Source organism: Amphiura filiformis, chromosome 14, assembly GCF_039555335.1.
Source record: "Amphiura filiformis chromosome 14, Afil_fr2py, whole genome shotgun sequence".
Taxonomy (NCBI): Eukaryota; Metazoa; Echinodermata; class Ophiuroidea; order Amphilepidida; family Amphiuridae; genus Amphiura; species Amphiura filiformis.
In genome coordinates, this window is record NC_092641.1 from 10,483,858 (window position 1) to 10,505,623 (window position 21,766).

General features: G+C 35.2%; 1 protein-coding gene across 1 annotated transcript in view; it reads right to left on the minus strand.

Moving 5' to 3' along the window:
- LOC140169178 (low-density lipoprotein receptor-related protein 5-like) overlaps window positions 1–21,766 on the minus strand; it is a 78,459-nt gene that overhangs the window by 27,698 nt on the left and 28,995 nt on the right. The window contains exons 8-12 of the mRNA XM_072192435.1: window positions 20,790–20,888; window positions 18,433–18,666; window positions 16,732–16,894; window positions 14,451–14,583; window positions 13,715–13,964 (exon numbers count right to left, since the gene is read on the minus strand). Of these exons, the coding sequence (XP_072048536.1) occupies window positions 13,715–13,964; window positions 14,451–14,583; window positions 16,732–16,894; window positions 18,433–18,666; window positions 20,790–20,888 (879 nt within the window). The remainder of the gene's footprint in view (window positions 1–13,714; window positions 13,965–14,450; window positions 14,584–16,731; window positions 16,895–18,432; window positions 18,667–20,789; window positions 20,889–21,766) is intronic.

Sequence of the window (21,766 nt, forward strand, 5' to 3'; positions counted from 1 at the left end):
TTCACCAGGTCACCTGTGCCGGGCCGAAGTTTCGTCAGCGTTATCTCCTAGATTTCAGCTGTTAATGTCTAGATATGCTCGACATAAAAATAATTTTAAAAAAACCATTTGACACGTGAAGGGCTCAATTGTATTTGACATGATGAGAATTTTTTGGGTAGCAATTTGAAGAATTGTTACAGTATAAAATAAAATCCCAATAAGAGTAGTTATAAACCCTAATAATTCACCCTTACCCTAACCAATACTTTGCCCTAATCTTGAATTGAATCCTAACTCTTCTGACCCTATTCTAACATAACGGTATCCCTAAACACTATTGCTAACCTTAACCCCAACCTTAACCCTCACGCTAAGCTAAAGTGCCATAAACCTTAACTGTACATGATGCTGAAGAGGTACTTTTATAGGGGAAATTATTTCATGCTTCGGTTTTTATCGGAATTATTCAGTATGAAAAGGTCTATTGGCCCACTCTGGCCGCAGCAGTTATTAGTTTTGGCCTCCAGCTGGATAATATACATACAGCACAAGAATTAAGGTACAAGTTATTTTCACCCCTGTACATCCAAAACAAAGGCAGATATGAAGAGCTTGTTTCCAAACCTTGGTAAGTCCACAAACATATGTTTCTGATTTACCTGTGCGATATTGGGTTGTGATGCTATAGGTATAGTAATTTTAGTTGGATGCACCATTACAAAGCAAACAGTGGTATATAAATAATGGCTTGTTGATGGTACAAATCATTGTTGCTAATGTCAAACTTGTCAAAGTAATTGTGATTGTTTCACACAAGTAAATGAGAAACATGTTGTTGTGGACTTAACATGGTTTGGAAACAAGCAGCCAATTCTTACGTTTTTTTTGTTGTTTTTTTTGGGGTTTTTTAAAGATTTTTTTTAAATTAAATTTTGAATTAAGATGTAATTTTCGAGTGTTCAAAAGTTAAGTGCACAACACTTAAAATTGGGGCTGATTTACACAATTGAAGTATATATACGAAGTATATAATATGAAGTTTATACCTAAACACTGCGAGTAGCTTTCTTTTCAAATTTGTCTTAGAATTTCATGATTTTAAGGCAAAAAACTATTTTTAAAAAAAACAGGAAATAAGAAAATAATGTACCATTTCAGCTGACATGGACGCGTTAAACGAATGCGCGCGTGGGCTTTGAGACATAACAATTGTTAGCCTAAGTTATACAAATAAAAAATGATATTAACTTACCACTAAATACCTGCTTTAATGGTAGCAGCATAATTGACAAAATCACCAACCAAGTACGATGCTTAAGATAGAAAGACATTGCTGAATATCGTGACGCCGCCGCGAATTGAGACATATGTAATTCGGAATAAATGAATTTGCGGCGATTGGACTGTTCTATTATATCATTAGGTGTGCTTCTTATACCACACGGTGATTCAAATCGCCGATTATCTCTACAGGGTGAGTCAAAATGATATAAACCCTACTGAACAAAAATTCTAAAAATTACTTTGCAATATTTCCAATACACTATCTAACAATCCGTGTGTTGACAAGCAAATGGGTAGTAAAATTGCCATTGCTTGAGCAAATTGAGTTATTCAGGTCAAAGGTCACAGGGGGATTAAATTTGAAAATGCTTTTTGATTAATCACAAGTTGTTCACCTGGTCCCAAGAATTTTTTTTAAAGTCAATAGGCATGAACCAGGATGGTGCCTAATTAATGCGGTTACAGGCCAAAGGGTACAATAACGATGTAAGTGTTTTAACAATTTAAAAATTGTTTTGAAATACAAATAATTCCGCATTTCTTTTTTTTTTCAAATTTACAAATGCGCGCGCGAGCTTTTTTTTTTTTCGATTTTACAAATGCGCGCGCGAGCTTTGAGACAAACCTTTTGAGAACCACAACCCTGAGGAGTATATACCCAGCAAACACAAAACGTTTTATTTTGGCTTTTGGTTTAGGTAAAAACGTGTTAATAACATTAAAATGTCGTGTTATATAAAGGTCATGATAACGTTTTAAAACGTTTTGTATGAAAACACACTACAACAATATTTTTAAATATTTTCAGAAAATGTTATTGTAAACTATTTTTGCAAACATTTTTGCCAAATATTGTGTCAATACTTAAATAACATTATGTTCAAATATTTGTTAGAACCCAGCAAACACAGAAATGTTCTTAAAATGTTTTGTTCAAAACCTTTTAATAACATTTAAATGTCGGGTTATAAAGGTCATGAAAACGTTTTTAAAACGTTATTGAAAATATTTTGGGCAAACATTTTTCAAGTATCAAGTTTTCAAGAATGTTTTTGGAATGTTATTAAAACGTTTTTATACCTTTTATATAACCCGACATTTAAATGTTTTCGGTAAAACATTTGTGTTTGCTGAGCAGTAGATTATCAAAAAATGTTTTTTAAGGTTATGAAAACGTTTTATACTCTTAATATACCCTTTATATAACCAGACATTTAAACGTTTTCTGACAACCTTTTATAACCTTTTGCGAATGATGTCGAAAACGTTTTGTGTTTGCTGGGAAACCTCGGTGGAGGTTTTCCACAGTTTAAAAAATAACGGTTAGTTAATGAAAAATAAGAAAGTGAAATTCAGCAGCGCGACGAGGTTTATTTACCCGTAATAGAGTTCTATTGAATTCGCTATTGTATCCGCTATTGTGTTCTATTCATAAAAAACTACTGCAGGAATTTGGCAATTCCTGAAATACACATTTATTGCTGGTCTCTACCGCCGGCGTTTCGCAATTATTAATTTTCAAAATGATCCCATACTCTTACAATTATATATTTATATGTACTTTTTATATAATATTAACAAATTGCAATTATGAAAACTACTAACTTTGAAAGTGAAAATATATTTACCATCGAAAATATATCATACTTAAATTCTATAGAATCTATAATACCCAACCCAGAAGTGCCCATTTATTTTCTAAATTGTTCTAATCCCGCCCAAATATCCCCGCAAATATCTTATACACGATTTTATTGATTCATTTTGGACAGATGTAGGGCCTATGTAGTTTGCTAAGTAAATGTATATATAATGCTCTTCTACTCTTTATGAACACGCAATATAATAAAACATAAACCTTCATATGTTTTTGATAAGTACATAGGCTACGTCATATTGCACCGCTTTCGAACAGTCTTAAACCTATAAGCGCACATTGTTGCATGTAAAAATTAGGACTCATTCTTCATGTTATTACTAATTTACTAAATGGGACGAAGTTTTAAAAAGGGTGAAAAGTCACACAGGAAAGATTTTTTAAACTTTGGCCACTTTTTACATTTTGAAACGTTTTTTGGTTTGGTAGTGTGTTTTTATTGTAAATATAACTGTCCAAATTCAAACTTAACCATGCACGTATAGCTATAGCTCTCAAAATGAGAGTATTTAATGTTAACCAGTTAAAATCAGGATACTCAAGGAGTATTACTGAGTGTGGCCATGGAGATCATGAGTTTCCTACAGTGCTATTTAAAACAGCCTCTGTGCGAAGAAGATGGGTGGATGTTTTCACCGACAAGCTGGAAGTATGGTTATTTCAAAGCTACGAAAATGGACCAAAGTGAGACATAGGGTCTACTGCGGATTGAAACGGACTTTATGAAATTATGATACAATTATTATCATCTGGATACAGATCTGACAGGTGGTCATAGCCTTTATTATGACTGAGATTTCAAGGCAGAATGTCATGGGAGATTGCAAAACTCCACATGTGTTTGATGGTCTTCGTGCTACAAAAAGAGAAGTACATTTTAACCAGTTTACATAGCCAATAATTGAGCTAATTATAATGCAGCAACGAAGGAGATTGCGAGCACACAAATGTGCTCTTCCTCATCAAAGGATTAAAGTTCTTCTGTCGAATTGCTGGAGTTTGCTGGGTTTGTGAAGGCCACACATCTGTCAAATGCAGCGGAGCTGTGTTAAAGAAACCTGTTCCTTGGAGAAATAGTGATTGGTGAAAGAAACGCCATTTTTGGAGAAAGCAGCGCAAGAAGATAAGTGATTGGAGAAAGCAGCATCATTTTCGTGTGAGGATTTCATACGCAAGGATATTTATAAAGTGTACACTGGACTAGTGAATAAGGATATATTACATCAGTCGTCCAGAATATTGCAAGAACTCTAGGATCACCAACAACATGAACAAGAAAACCGCTTTTTTATAATTTTTTATATGCAATTGTTGTTATATGTACCAATCATACTTTGTTTTCAATTAAATACTAGCTTAATCAAACAGTGTATTTGTGTTGTGCATTCGTGTGAGTTCGGGTAAAATGTGATTTTGGGCTTGAGTCAAGTGCGACTCGTAACAATGTTCACTCACACAGCTATGCTAACCGCAAGTTAACCCAGTGGAGTGTTAGGTAGTACTTAAATCAAGTACTTGTTCTCTGTCATAGGCGTAGATCCCGGGGAATGGGGGATAAATCCACCCTCCAATATTTTGCCAGGGGGGGGGTGGTCCATACAATCACCCCCTCCCCTCATGTTGACGCCTGAATATGGGTTTCTGACCAAATTATTACCTCATATTTGCCCATTTTAGCCCCAAAAGTGCACATTTTTGCGCGATTCGCTCGCATTTATTCCACCTTTGCACCATATTTCATCAGTTTAACTTCAAAATAGCAATATTTTGTACGATAAACTTATTATGTCGTCAAAAGGTGCTGTATTCACTATACTCAGAACGTAATTTTGTCTTCGCAACGAGAAAAATCGCTGAGCTATATAGACGATAATTATGAAGAAAAAATTAATGCTATTTCCGTTGCAAAATTGAAAAATCATTAAGAAACTCCTTGCGCTGTGAAAGGTTAGTGACTGAATAATTATGATTTCGTTGCAGTGATAATGACAAGCCCTGTATAGAATAATTCACGATCCCGAAGGGGGGTTCGTTGTGATGGGAATAATAAGCAAAATCATATCATTAACCTCATTCATAAACATCCGAAAACTATCGTTGCTATATTATAGGTATTTTGTTATTTAAAAAAAGGGCATTTCGTAATCCACAACATCAGCCCCCACTTTTCTAAAACAAAATTGAGACTTTACCACTGAAAAGCTCTGGCTACATAATGTATACGTATAAAAAATGTCTTGCCGATTATTTCGTTTTTCAAAAATATCGTGAAATTAGAATTACGTTCTGGTACAACAGAACTAAATTATAACACATTGTCTATGGAGCAGTGTAATAAATATAATCATCCATATCTCGGAAACGCAAAATCGGAATCAACTGAAATTTTGGGAATAAGCTTTTTTCGTGGATATCAACTGAAAAATATCATAAAATAGAGGATGGTAGGATCAAGAAATACTCCTTTAAGGTATTATAAACTTGCACAAATCAAAAGTACGACAGGAATTCATAACAATTAGTAGGTTTTGAGCGGGTTCGCCGTCGGACAAGTTTAGAACTGTCAAGGTTTCGTCAGGAGTAGCTCTGACTTCTTCAGGACAAAGAACCTAAGAATGAGACATGATTTTTAAATTTAATTTTGAATTAAAATGTCATTTTCGAGTGTTCAAAAGGATACTGCATAAATTGTGGTTGATTTACACAATTGAAGTACAAATATCAACTGTTTTATACCTAAATAAATGCGATGCGAGCATCGAATCCAGTAACTTTCCATCCAAATCTGTCATAGAATTTCATGATTTTACGGCAAAAAACTATATAAAAAAAAAGAAATATAAATGAATTCGCTGTTTCAGCTGATATGGACGCGTAAAGAAAAACGAACGCGCGCGTGGGCTTTGAGACATAAAATATTTGTAGGCTAATATGAACCCATTTATCAACTGGATGACTAGAACATTCACATACTTCTGTACAGTGGTAGTCGTATTATATTTAGGTGAAATGTAATGCGACCGAAACTGAGTTCTATGGGCGAATTTTATGAGTTCAAGTTCTTAAACGAGGTGCAAGAAAGAATGTACATCCTTGTAACTTGAATTAGATACACATTAGTATAATTACATTATTACATTAATGACGATATAGGCATAAAAATAACAACAACAAAAAGATTTTAAAAAGTAACATTTCCTCAGTATCCCCCCCCCTAATGCTGACTAAAATAACATTATATACATTTATTATTGTCATGATAAATCAGGATAACGGTTGAAACTCATATTTTGCTCTTTTTTTTCCCAAAACACCCAAAAAAATAGGTGTTTTGGGAAAATTTCACATCTTCAATACGAATGCACAAAATTTTTATTTGATCGTCAGCTTCATACAGTACGTATCATTAGATTTTGAAAGTTTACTTCGAGGACTGTTAAATATCAAAAATTTAGAAAATATCAAATTTTAATAATTTGTCATAAAATTTGTATTATATCACGAATTTCAAAAATTCAAAATTATTTGATATCAGAAAAACATTCCTTGTATTCAGAATTCATTTTGATATATCTGATGTCCCACAAAAAATACTGTGCAAACATTCATACCATAGCCCTTAATCCAATTTATATGTTATTTCTCGTACATGAATTCATTATTTGCATACAAGTGAAATGGTTTTTTTAAAAGGTAAAAGTTAGTTTAGAATAAAATATGTACCTGTTATAATATTTATATATTACGGCAGTGTATTGATTGACGCTTTGGTTGCATGCACTATGGCAACGTAACACAGTAAATGAATCGTGGTGAACTGGTCGTAGTGCGAACTGTGCGTAGTATGTAATGTCAATTGGCACGAAGTGGCAACAGATCATAAATATAGAGTTGTTTAAGGTTAAAAAAAACGTGTTTGTTTGCCTAGACACGACCGACCCAAAAAATGAAAAAAAAACACCATCAAACGCTTTTTTTTTAAAACAATGATATAAAAATGAAGAAAATAATGGGGGTTTTTTCCCTATAAAATGCAAAATGACACTTAAAAATTAATATTCCTGGCAATCAACGCTTTCATTTTTCCCATTTAGCCCCTTCCAACAATATTTTACCATCATTCAACATCAATATGACAAGTATTGTCTAGTCTGGGATTTTGTACTACATGTTTCCAGCCTGTCACCCTTGCAACAACCATGTATTTATACTGAATCTTGATCAAGATTTTGTTACCTACGAGATTAAACTTTATGTGGTAAGGTTGAAATTAAGGTTTGACATAAGTACAATATGTAAGGCACATTTTCTCTTACGCCATTTGCTGCAACACGTGTACAGATCTAAGACAAAAAAAAAAAGAAATCGACCTACCGACCCACTCCATTCTACCCCATGTCTGGGCAAACAAACACTTTTTTGGCCTAGTTAGTGATATACGAGTTATATCCCTGTATATTGTCGTCATATATAGCTGTCGTATTGATTTCAGACCTTTGGTCTTGGGGAGAATATGGCTCCATGTAAAGATGTTCCGATTCTTTACGTGTCAAAGTAGATCCGGATTGAGACGTTGTCAAAGAAGATCCGGATTGCGTAGTTGTCCTGGTATGAAAGTGATACCGATAATTGTTATATCATTAAGAAAAACAAATTTCACTATAAAATTGTATGGCTCCATCCCCCGGGATATGATTTGGGCTGGCCAAAAGGGATTAAGAATTGAATACATGAATACAAAACCCACCCAAGTCCATGGAAAGTGATTTTGAGAAAACTAACAAAAACTGTTTATCATTTTACCTGATAAATATGGCAAGTTTTGCATGCAAATGAGTCGGTTAAAATGTATTAGGTATGACGATTAGCATTTCGGGGACATCGTGAGGGGTCATTTTGTATGCTTGACTTGGGTGTGGTTATTTTAATCACATAGTAAATGTATTCTTTACCCTATGCTCTCGGTCTTTTTTCTTGTTCTTTGCCCATTCGGCTTAATTTCTGTGTCTTTTACAACTTATTTCGTCATCACTGTTGCTATCCGGGGTTGCTATCACCTCAATGTAGCAGGTTAGCCATCTTGCCCTGTTTGCGAGAGCACTATAATATGGGTGTAAAACCCACCCAAGTCCAGGACTTTCACATGCTCAATAGACGCACGTAGAGGGTGGATATGTATTGTTCTTTTACACAAATATGATAGACCTATGTATAAGCAGCAATTTCCCATGCTTAACTCAATTTGGCCAAAGTATGGACTTGGGTGGGCTTTGTATTCAGGTATTTAATTATTATAGTGATAATGGTGATAATAATGAGTTTATTGAAAGGAGAAGTTAACTCTTTATCTTACCTAGATTTGCAAAAATATCCGACAATAACAAGAATGACAACAATTACGCAGACGAATACAGCTACACCCACGCAAAGAGCAATTACTATAGAGAGAAAATGGAAGAAAAACGGATACAGGCCGCTATATCGAAGGTTCGCTATTTTGAAGATGTCGAACATGAAATTAGTTTTGATATGTCGAAGGTCCGCTTTGTCGAATAAAATATTATTCGCTATATCGAAGGTCCGTTATGTCAAATATGTAACAAAGTTCGCTACGTAGAATATGAATAAGATTCGCTACGTCGAATCTAATCCAAATCCTTACACTAACTCTAACCCTAGGCTGGCATAACACTAAATATAGCCCTAACGCTAACCCTAGCCAACTTTATTTCATCGCGAACCTTGTTACATATTTGCCATGATAGCGAACCTTATTTCATACTCAACATAGCGGACCTTTGACATAAGAAACAATAGAGACATTGCGATTTCCAAACGTAGACATCGGACGTACGTTGATCTATTCAAAACCACTCTCCTGTATCGAAGCGAGGTCACGTATTTCACGAGATATTCCACGTGCGAAAGCGACATAGATACATCGTTGAAAATGCACAAAATTTGTCCATTTCACAATATGTTAAAGACAGTCAAAGATAATGAACATACGAAGGAAAGTCTAATTATTATTATGATTTTTTTTTTGTAACAAATCATTATAATAAAGGTACAGTGATGTGTTAAAAATGGACTAAATTTAAACGCAATATTCATACGCAGAGATTGCCCATTGAAATTTGTGTGATACTTTGCGTACAAAAAATGACATTACGATTTCCCATTTTGGATTCCAAAGTAGAATAAAACGCAGATGCTACGTTGAAATATGCTGATTTTCCCTCATGTCTAAGTCCATGCAACGCGCCCAATTTTCAGGACGAAAAAGTCTCATTTTGAAAGTAAAGTCATGATGTATTGATGCAGTGATCTTTAAATATATGTTTTTGGACAACTATAATATTTGGGGAGCACAAAAAAACCAATTAAGTTTAATCAGCATATAGGCCTAGGTCAAAATCAAAAGCGGCCTGTTTGAATTAGGCAGAGACTCAGTTTACTGTTATTTTTTCAATCACTATGCCCTCTATCGACCTAGATTAGATTAGATCAAATATTATAGTCTTCATTCCAGCTGACTTGTTCTCCTTCGTGATGAATGAGCACAATCCAGTTTGGAACCGAGACTAGCAATATTTAACACCGTATTAACGTACGTAAAAACGTACGTTCCACGTGCTGCGTTTGGAACATCGCAATCTCTCTCTTATTTCATATTCGACGTAGAAGAACTACGACAAAAGCGAATTTTATATACAACATAGCGAACATATTTTTCGACATAGCGAACACCATATTGTTTGACATAGCAAACATTATTTTCACATATCGAAAGGTTTGTATACAAAAACGATTCTCTTAGAAACCATCTATGCACAGTTTCCACCTCGATAAACCTGGGCACACATTTTTTTCGAAGAGCTTCCAAGCAAGCCGTGAACTGTCTCTACACAGTCTTTAATTACATTACACGGTTGAGTGCATAGCATCGTAAGAGCTGCGTGAGTTTCTAGCTGGAAAACAGGCCTCTGTGATTGGTTTTTGTCGTAACCTCAAGTGTGCCCTTCATCCAATCAGAAGTTGTTGTTTTTATATCAAACGAAAGCTAACGAGATATTGTGATGTGTTATACGGCGATCAAAACTAGTCTCCACAGCAGCCAGTTTGGTCCGCTCCCTCCACATAAACATTCTGCCAATGATAACGAACGTGTTCTTTTTGATTGGCTAGCACTTTTCCCATGACGTCATCCAGCACGTTCTGCTCGCGTATCTGATTATTCAGCCAAGACCCACTGGCAATCAAGTTCACGGATGCATCGCTTCTGATCAGGTTCTCATGTACTTTGCATTGTCGCCATATTAGCTAATCAGAAACGGCGTATACGCAGACTGTTTGTGTGGAGGGAGCGTAACCAAACCCGGGAACCAAACCGGCTGCGGAGGAGCCAAAACGTGCGTACCATACCGCGGAAACATGGCATGTTGCCTCAGGGGATCGACGCTAAGTCAGGTACCGCGTGAGCAAACTCAAAAATAGCGCAAAAAGCGCGAGCGTACACAAAAGAAACTTCACGCGTAAGATAAGCGATGTCGCCAGGTCTGTATGCTGTACCGGCGTCAGCTGAATTCGAGTACGCTTAGAGGGCACAGGCATGAAAAATTCCAATCTATGTATTAATAATCTAAGGTGCGTACATATTGCTAGTCTCGGTTCCAAGCTGGATTGTGCTCCTTCATCCCGAAGAAGAACAAGGCGGCTGGAACAAAGTCTAACATGATCTGGTCACAAAAGGGCGAAGCACTTGAAATTTAGTAGTCACCGGATCTTATATCTACTTTAATACAGCATGTTTTTGATTTTACCCCCAAACCAAGGTTAACATGCTGCTTAAAGGGCATATATATTGCTCGGACAACACCATATCATTGGCAAGCTAATATTATGAGCACAATGAAAATGACTCCTTTTTTGAGAAAATGAGTCTTTTGAAATTGATATTCCGCAAAACCAAACTGTAGGCGGTGAGTTCCTTCAAACGAGACAGATTTGACCTATAAAAAACTGTGATGTCATGAAATGAAGTGTGCCAGCTTTGAGAGAATGGACTTTCAATACTCGCAATGGACAGAATGTATACTGGTTTTATTTTCCGAAAAACTCTGAATCAAGTAATGGTTTTTACACATAATGGATAAAATCAGGCCGCTTCTTTACTATATATTAGTAAATTGTGATATTACAATTCATATGTATATTAACATGATGAGAAATATTTGGACTAAAAAATAAAAAAATATTTTAGACCAATGTTACCGTAAGAGCTTAGAATTTGAGCGTGACACATCAATATTGTATTTATTATGCAAATAAACAATTTCAATGGCCCGGGAGCTAAGCTTTTGTTGTTCATTCTCAATTTATCTTGTTGAAGGTCGCGCATTTATACATGAATGAACATCAAAAGAGCTCTAGGGCTCATATGTTATGTACTGCTCGTGAACATATAGTGTCCTCTTCATTTACCCTACGTCATCAGTCCGCTGCCTTGGAAATCAATTTCGCTTCGAACGGGTGGAAGGCCCGTACGAACCAGCATTTACCAACACAATTTCTCTTTTACAGGAGAAATACGAATAAAAATATTGCAACGAGTGTCAACTTGTAATGTAATAATTATTCTCTTCGAATGGAGTTAACTTGTTTTTGCAATAGATATGCCCTTTAAAATTAAATGTATTTCAGTGCTTCCCATATATTAAAGTCGCCAAAATCTAGTATCTATCTATATATATATACGTATGTAATGTGGATGTGGTAGTAGACTCCTGCGTAGTTGCGCTGGATGGGGTTCTGGTTGGTGTCTTTGTTTTTGCAATAGATATGCCCTTTAAAATTAATTGTATTTCAGTGCTTCCCATATATTATAGTCGCCAAAATCTAGAATCTATATATACGTATCTATATACGTACGTAATGTGGATGTGGTAGTAGACTCCTGCGTAGTTGCGCTGGATGGGGTAGTGGTTGGTGTCTTTGATGGGGTTGTGGTTGGTGTCATTGATGGGGTTGTGGTTGGTGTCTTGGTACCGATTCGTGGTGAAGTCGTTGGCGGAGGTGCTGGAGTCGTAGGTGGAGGAATTTTTGCTATACATCGAGTACATGAAAAAAAACTTCTGCTTTAAACTTTTTTCTTTTTACTTTCTCTTTTGGCCTAGCTTTTTGATATTTTCCACGATTATAAGACAAAGTTTAATTCATCAATCATATCATCGGAAATGGAAAAAAGGAGGCCAAAATTTTAACGAAAAATTAACTTTTTTTATTCTTAATTTTTAATTTAACGAAAAATTTGAGGAAAAACATCTCATTAAGGGATCTAAAATGAGCGTTTAATGCGTTTCGACAGTATTTTTTGTAGGACATGAGAGCACCTCAGACCTATCGAATTGCATTCTGAATACGAAGCATGTCTTTCTGATATCAAATAATTTTCATTTTTTGAAAATCACAATATAATACAAATTTTATGACAAATTATAAAAATTTGATATTTTTCAAATTTTTGATATATAACAGTCCTCGAAGTAAATTATATAAATATAATGATATATTCTTAAAGTGTATGTAGCAGGGAGGAAAAGCCGACGGTCAATTGAAAATTTTGACCTTTCATATTGAAGATATGGATTTTTTCCAAAAAAGACCTACAAAAAAGAAGGAAAAAAAAAAAAAAAAATCCATATCTTCAATACGAAAGGTTAAAATTTTCAATTGATCGTCGGCTTTTCATCCCACCTACATACACTTTAAGAATAAATCATCAGATTTATAAAGTTTACTTCAAGTACTGGTAAATATCAAAAATATCAATTTTTAATGATTTGCCATAAAATGTGTATTAAATTGCGAATTTCAAAAATCAAAATTATTTGATATCAGAATGACATTCTTCGTATTCAGAATGCAATTCGATATGTCTGATGTGCTCTGATGTCCCAAAATAAATACTGTCCGAACGTTCATACCCCAGCCCTTAATAAACCTACATTATTTGAATCTCTTATTAACAGCTTACCGGTTTTAAATATATACGTAATGTCATAAAACTCGAACTTGCTAAAACAAGAGTTAAGGGAACTGGAATGAGAGTTTTGAGCGTTTCGACAGCATTTTTTGTGGGACATGAGAGCACATCAGACCAATCGAATTGCATTCTGAATACGAAGAATGTCTTTCTGATATCAAATAATTTTCATTTTATGAAATTCACGATATAATACAAATTTTATGACAAATTATTCAAATTTGATATTTTTCACATTTTGGAGATATAACAGTCCTCGAAGTAAATTTTATAAATCTAATGATATATTCTTAAAGTGTATGTAGCTTGGAGGAAAAGCCGACGATCAATTGAAAATGTTGACCTTTAATATTGAAGATATGGATTTTTTTCCCAAAAAGACCTAATTTGTTTTGGTGTTTTGGGAAAAAAAATCCATATCTTCAATACGAAAGTTCAAAATTTTCAATTGATCGTCGGCTTTTCATCCCACCTACATACACTTTAGGTAGAAATCATCAAATTTATAAAGTTTACTTCGAGTACTGTTAAATATCCAAAATATCAATTTTTAATGATTTGCCATAAATTTGTGTATTACATTGCGAATTTCAAAAAATCAAAATTATTTGATATCAGAAGGACATTCTTCGTATTCAGAATGCAATTCGATATGTCTGATGTGCTCTAATGTCCCACAATAAATACTGTCCAAACGTTCATACCCCTTCCCTTAATGTAACAAACACAAACAAAATGCAACGAACCTATGTGTACCCCACCGCCCTGTGCCAAAAGAGGCGGCGTCGCTGCCTCCAAACTAGTCAAACCAGCGTATTTATCCATGCGTAGTATATTCAAGTACGCCCAATCGGTCCAGTAAATGTCATTTCCACTGATGGCCAAATCAAATGAGTTCATTGTAAAATTATAACCATGGAATAAATTTAGCCTACTTCCACCGTTGAAATCTACAGTTTCTATTCTTTGCATTCCAGCATCACACCAATACAGTCTCTGATCTGTGAAACAATCAAAAACAAACTTATTTATTCAAGGATTTACGTGGTGACATTTCTGTGTTGAAGAGGCAGTGGCTGGAGCAAATTAAAATAAACAGAAGTATTTTTGTATCTGTAATATCAGTATTTTATGTAAATTACATGAAGCAGCAATTGAATAGATCTAGATCAACATTTGGGATAAAATGAGTTTTAAAAAAATAATAAATTCAGTTTTCGTCAAAGCGTGCGGCTAAAAATGAGTCTGGGATGAGAAGTGTCATCGCGCCGCCAAACATAATATATAGGGATGGGAGATGATCATATTTTATGTGTTGACGGTACCGTGCAGTGAATTGAACCGGTTAAAGTCTGAATAATAATGTTTTCAAATACCTGTGTTAAATTTGTATCGAAGAATAATAGGTCTTCTCAAGTTGATGAAGTTTTTAGTTTCCTTACGGTGAGTTCAGGAGAAGAAGAATGTACAGGTGTTATTTACTTTACCTTCAAAATCAAGAGCTAGTCCACTTGGTCGGTTCAATTCAGTATCAACAAAAACATATCGCTCACTGCCATCTAGTTTAGCTCTCTCAATCTTGCTGTGATTACCCCAATCGGTCCAGTAAATAAAGCTTTAAAAAATTCAAGATAATATCTTGATAAGATCATATTATCGTCCTGATTATTGCATAATGTCTAATAATAAATGGCATGAACAAAAGAGGGTGGGTACAGCCTCCCCCCAATTTGACCTATCAGTCGGGGGAAAGGGTCATTCGAGCGAACTTGAGTGGTCACTGTTCATGACAGAGCCGGAAATGTTTCTGATAAGATCATTATCTGGGAGGTTTTAAAAAAGTGTAACACCAATTGACATCGAATTTTGAAGATTGCTCTTAACTTTTTCAAACCATCTAAAAAATTAGGTCAACCTTTTAGGGCTGTTGATGAAGGTGGTGGCAAAATTAACCTTGGGGCCGTCATTCGAGTGAACAAGATTGTGTGCCACCGGATCACGTGGATATTATGAATATAATATATAGGACATAGAGATGTCTTGTTTAAAGTGATAAAGTGGAATGCCATGCACAGTACTATACTTGTATTTCTCCTTGTAACACATCTAGTGTTTGTTGTTGTTTTTTATTTGTTTTGTTTTGTTTGTTTGTTTGTTTGTTTGTTTGTTTTGTTTTGTTGTTGCTTTTTTTTACCAGAAATGCCGTTATTTTATTTTATTTTTTTTTTATTTTTTTGTAATTAGGATGGCCAGATCTAACTTAATATATGCCTTCAGATCATTTCCTCCTTGATATTATCTACTCTTCTTTAGCGAGAACAATTTTCAAATGGACGTTGAATTGACATCAATTTCAACCAGATTTAATATGATTGAAATCGTGTCCATCTGAAACCTATCGGGTCGAAAAGCGGCCGCGGTTTATATGTAGTAGATATCAGTTTCAAATTCGAACGCACATCATCGTCGTTGCTATATACAACAGCCTACAACGTTGAATGGAAGTTGATGACGTTCTTGACGTAAATGAGATCGTCGATCATGATGCAGTCATGTCTACAGTAGAATTCATCTCGACCTTTGCAGGACTTAACCCCATTAAAAGCTATTAAACCAAGATAACACTCATTGAAACAGCTCAACTGATTAAATCGGATCTTCTCTGGCTGTGCACATGTGACTGTTTTCATGTGCGATATCGCAATAAAGTTTGTATTAAAGCTTCAGTTGGGTAACCGATTATAAAGGAAACGAAAGGAAACAATGGTATGTGTACCATTGTTCACGAAAATGAGACAATGGCGTGCTTTTTGTAAACCAGAATTCTTGAAAATGAGCAACATAATGATTGTTGACTTAACACGGTTAGGAAATAATTTCTTCATATTTTTGGTGTTATCTGTCGTTTACATATCCTTCCTAAAACACAAAAGTACGACCCTCTCCAAACACCTAAATTAGCTAAAAATTTAGGACATGTTACAAAACTATATTGTCTAGAATTTTAGAAAAGTACTTTTAATATTGGCCGGTTATTTTTCACACAGCGACGTTAACTAGGCAATGTACTATTACCTATAACATTAACTAAAACACCAAAGTACGAATATTTCCAAACATCTAAATTAGCTAAAAATTTAGGACATGTTAAAAAACTATATTTTCTAGAACTTTAGAAGAGTACTTTTAATATTGGCCGGTTATTTTTCACACAGCGACGTTAACTAGTCATATCCCATACTTTTAACGTAGGGCTATTTGTAGAGGTCACGCGTCAATGGGAAAGAGCACTGTGTATTGTGTATAGGAAAACGGACAGTAACTGCAGTATGTTCAACGTCAATTTAGCGTTGATTTATCAACTTGTGCCACCTTTTGGTGACCCTTGTTTTGGTGTACCTTGTTTTCATGATGTATTATCATGGGCATATGCAAATAAAGTTCTGCTAATCAGATATATTGAGTCCCCCACGTCAAATAACAGTGGTTTTGCGTATTATGGACGGGGTTACAGTGACATCACGTGGCATCTCGCGTTTCCGTATACCACATCCACGTTCGTAAACCTAGTTTTGTCTAATGCGTCAACTGCAAAGGAAACTCAACGTATTAAGCGTTATTTTGGTACGAGTTGTCTCTATACCGTATGCTTAGTGGTGCGAAAGATCGATCGTTATACATGTTATTACATCTCATAATATTGACATCATAATGACATCACGCGTCCACGTACAACTAATCTTGTCAAAATGATTGCCCTTACCCTGCTGTCGAATCTACCACGATAGCTCTAGGTCTTTCTATATCGGTGTTTATTATTGTTGTACGTCCTGTCCCATTCAGGTTGGCTTTCTCGATTATAGCAGGTCCTGAATCAACCCAGTACATGACGCGATGGACAGAATCTATCGCAAGTCCTTCTGGGACTGGAAAAGAAAATTGCAACATATGACATTTACTAACAATTATTTGCTAATTTGAAAGACCTTTTTTCCTTAGCACTTAGGGTCAAAGGTCATCCGAAGGTCACTACGGCCATAAACGCGATTTTCATTGAAAATGCTGCTCTTTCATCATATTACACAGCACAACTTCACTTGTACACACGCGTCGGCTATTGCAAATGTCTAAATGTTATACACGGGTCAGAGGTCATTTCCGGTATGTAACTAAATACCTTCAAAATCCTATTGCTCAAGTTCCGAAAATTACATAATATTTACAATGACACAGCACATATGCATCAGCTATAAGTTCTTCATAGAATCGGGGTCATATGTCATCTTAGTGGTCATTTCCGTTATGGAACCAAATACCTTTAAAATACTGCTGCCCGGCAAACAGAAAAGGTTTAAATATCAGTTAAGGTATAAAAATAGTATTAAGCGTTTCAATAACATTCAAAACAATTTAGAAAAATTGCTGCAAAACATTCTAACATAATGTTATTGAGGCGTTGACAAACTATTTTGAAATAAAGTTTGCTAAAGCATATCTTACAATAACATTTTGGTAACATTTTTAAAATGTTGTTTTGGTGGTTTTTTTTGTTTTTTCATATAAAACGTTTTAAAAAATTCCGGTATGTAACTTAAACCCTTCAAAATACATCTGCTTCCTCTAAAATACATAGTACATTATTATTTCATTTGCACATACGCATCGCCTATATAGCCAGTGTCTATTATGTTCTACAGAGAATTGGGGTCAAAAATTATTTAGAGGTTATTTCCGATAGCGGACCATTGCCCAAATACCTTCAAAATACTTCGTTTACCATCAATTGTATTAGGGGCTGTGCAATAATTATGAGCCCTGAGGAGGGTAAAATTGGGGGGGGGGGCAAGATATTTTTGGCAAGCCAAAATGGGGTAAGCAATCTTTGGCCAGCCGAGAGGGGGGCAGGCGATTTTTGGCACGCCTTTTAAATAAAAGGCTTAGGAAAACAGTACGGAAACGATTTGATATGCAAATTGGGATCCCAAAAATTTGGCATGTGTAAAGTGGGTTATCAGCGAAGATATTGAGTTCGTAAGTTATGGTATTATAAAATTGGAAATTGAGATATCGGCCTTTAAAAATATTATTGACAATGTTGAGAGTAGGAATTACCTTGAAAAATGTCACAAAAAATACAAGATGCCATTTATACATGTTATATTCAGGTCTGAAACTATCAGTCAATATTTTTAACATTAAAAACATCACAAATTCGCAACAAACCCAAATTGTGAAAAAATCACCCCGAGCAGATTTTGGGATATTTCTCCATTTACGATCCTGCCCAAAAAAGTGGATATAATCCTTTTTGGAAACAAGCTCTTCATAATTATGCATATTTTAGTGAAAGGGTGGTGAACAAAAAGTGGGGTCAATGTGGTCATAGAAACTCGAGACCCATTTTAGTGTATACAACCTCACCGGACTTAAATCAAGAGAATTGATGTTTTGACTTCATACGTACTCGATAAGAAGGAGAACAAGACTTCTTCATTAGTGCCATCCAAATTCGCTCTATTAATAGTACCCCTTGTTATGTCTGTCCAATATAACTTTCTGTCTACCGGATCATAGTCCACCGCGGTTGGTCGGAAGAAGTCTATGGTTGGGATTTCTGTCAATTCTAGCGGAGCATCATGGACGACTGATCCAGTCCAAATGGTATGGTTGGCCAGATCAGCAACTATGATAAAATCATCTGCAAGTGAAAATAAAATAGAGCTGGGAGGAAAAACTGGTATATTCAATTATAATCAGGCCCATGAAGTAAATTAGTTTGCACGGACTACGAAGGGGGGTTGTTGAACCCCCTAATTTTCAATAAACGTCATATACCATTATTATTTGGTACCAATGTATAGTTATGGGTCTCCTCTATCCAGTGGTACCAAAATAAGTACAAACGTTCACCACATAATATCTTTTAGGGCTGTTGATGAAGGTGGTGGCAAAATTAACCTTGGGGCCGTCATTCGAGTGAACAAGATTGTGTGCCACCGGATCACGTGGATATTATGAATATAATATATAGGACATAGAGATGTCTTGTTTAAAGTGATAAAGTGGAATGCCATGCACAGTACTATACTTGTATTTCTCCTTGTAACACATCTAGTGTTTGTTGTTGTTTTTATTTGTTTTTTTTGTTTGTTTGTTTGTTTGTTTTGTTTTGTTTTGTTGTTTTTTTTTTACCAGAAATGCCGTTATTTTATTTTATTTTTTTTTATTTTTTTTGTAATTAGGATGGCCAGATCTAACTTAATATATGCCTTCAGATCATTTCCTCCTTGATATTATCTACTCTTCTTTAGCGAGAACAATTTTCAAATGGACGTTGAATTGACATCAATTTCAACCAGATTTAATATGATTGAAATCGTGTCCATCTGAAACCTATCGGGTCGAAAAGCGGCCGCGGTTTATATGTAGTAGATATCAGTTTCAAATTCGAACGCACATCATCGTCGTTGCTATATACAACAGCCTACAACGTTGAATGGAAGTTGATGACGTTCTTGACGTAAATGAGATCGTCGATCATGATGCAGTCATGTCTACAGTAGAATTCATCTCGACCTTTGCAGGACTTAACCCCATTAAAAGCTATTAAACCAAGATAACACTCATTGAAACAGCTCAACTGATTAAATCGGATCTTCTCTGGCTGTGCACATGTGACTGTTTTCATGTGCGATATCGCAATAAAGTTTGTATTAAAGCTTCAGTTGGGTAACCGATTATAAAGGAAACGAAAGGAAACAATGGTATGTGTACCATTGTTCACGAAATGAGACAATGGCGTGCTTTTTGTAAACCAGAATTCTTGAAAATGAGCAACATAATGATTGTTGACTTAACACGGTTAGGAAATAATTTCTTCATATTTTTGGTGTTATCTGTCGTTTACATATCCTTCCTAAAACACAAAAGTACGACCCTCTCCAAACACCTAAATTAGCTAAAATTTAGGACATGTTACAAAACTATATTGTCTAGAATTTTAGAAAAGTACTTTTAATATTGGCCGGTTATTTTTCACACAGCGACGTTAACTAGGCAATGTACTATTACCTATAACATTAACTAAAACACCAAAGTACGAATATTTCCAAACATCTAAATTAGCTAAAAATTTAGGACATGTTAAAACTATATTTTCTAGAACTTTAGAAGAGTACTTTTAATATTGGCCGGTTATTTTTCACACAGCGACGTTAACTAGTCATATCCCATACTTTTAACGTAGGGCTATTTGTAGAGGTCACGCGTCAATGGGAAAGAGCACTGTGTATTGTGTATAGGAAAACGGACAGTAACTGCAGTATGTTCAACGTCAATTTAGCGTTGATTTATCAACTTGTGCCACCTTTTGGTGACCCTTGTTTTGGTGTACCTTGTTTTCATGATGTATTATCATGGGCATATGCAAATAAAGTTCTGCTAATCAGATATATTGAGTCCCCACGTCAAATAACAGTGGTTTTGCGTATTATGGACGGGGTTACAGTGACATCACGTGGCATCTCGCGTTTCCGTATACCACATCCACGTTCGTAAACCTAGTTTTGTCTAATGCGTCAACTGCAAAGGAAACTCAACGTATTAAGCGTTATTTTGGTACGAGTTGTCTCTATACCGTATGCTTAGTGGTGCGAAAGATCGATCGTTATACATGTTATTACATCTCATAATATTGACATCATAATGACATCACGCGTCCACGTACAACTAATCTTGTCAAAATGATTGCCCCTTACCCTGCTGTCGAATCTACCACGATAGCTCTAGGTCTTTCTATATCGGTGTTTATTATTGTTGTACGTCCTGTCCCATTCAGGTTGGCTTTCTCGATTATAGCAGGTCCTGAATCAACCCAGTACATGACGCGATGGACAGAATCTATCGCAAGTCCTTCTGGGACTGGAAAAGAAAATTGCAACATATGACATTTACTAACAATTATTTGCTAATTTGAAAGACCTTTTTTCCTTAGCACTTAGGGTCAAAGGTCATCCGAAGGTCACTACGGCCATAAACGCGATTTTCATTGAAAATGCTGCTCTTTCATCATATTACACAGCACAACTTCACTTGTACACACGCGTCGGCTATTGCAAATGTCTAAATGTTATACACAGGGTCAGAGGTCATTTCCGGTATGTAACTAAATACCTTCAAAATCCTATTGCTCAAGTTCCGAAAATTACATAATATTTACAATGACACAGCACATATGCATCAGCTATAAGTTCTTTATAGAATCGGGGTCATATGTCATCTTAGTGGTCATTTCCGTTATGGAACCAAATACCTTTAAAATACTGCTGCCCGGCAAACAGAAAAGGTTTAAATATCAGTTAAGGTATAAAAATAGTATTAAGCGTTTCAATAACATTCAAAACAATTTAGAAAAATTGCTGCAAAACATTCTAACATAATGTTATTGAGGCGTTGACAAACTATTTTGAAATAAAGTTTGCTAAAGCATATCTTACAATAACATTTTGGTAACATTTTTAAAATGGTGTTTTGGGGGTTTTTTTTGTTTTTTCATATAAAACGTTTTAAAAAATTCCGGTATGTAACTTAAACCCTTCAAAATACATCTGCTTCCTCTAAAATACATAGTACATTATTATTTCATTTGTACATACGCATCGCCTATATAGCCAGTGTCTATTATGTTCTACAGAGAATTGGGGTCAAAAATTATTTAGAGGTTATTTCCGATAGCGGACCATTGCCCAAATACCTTCAAAATACTTCGTTTACCATCAATTGTATTAGGGCTGTGCAAT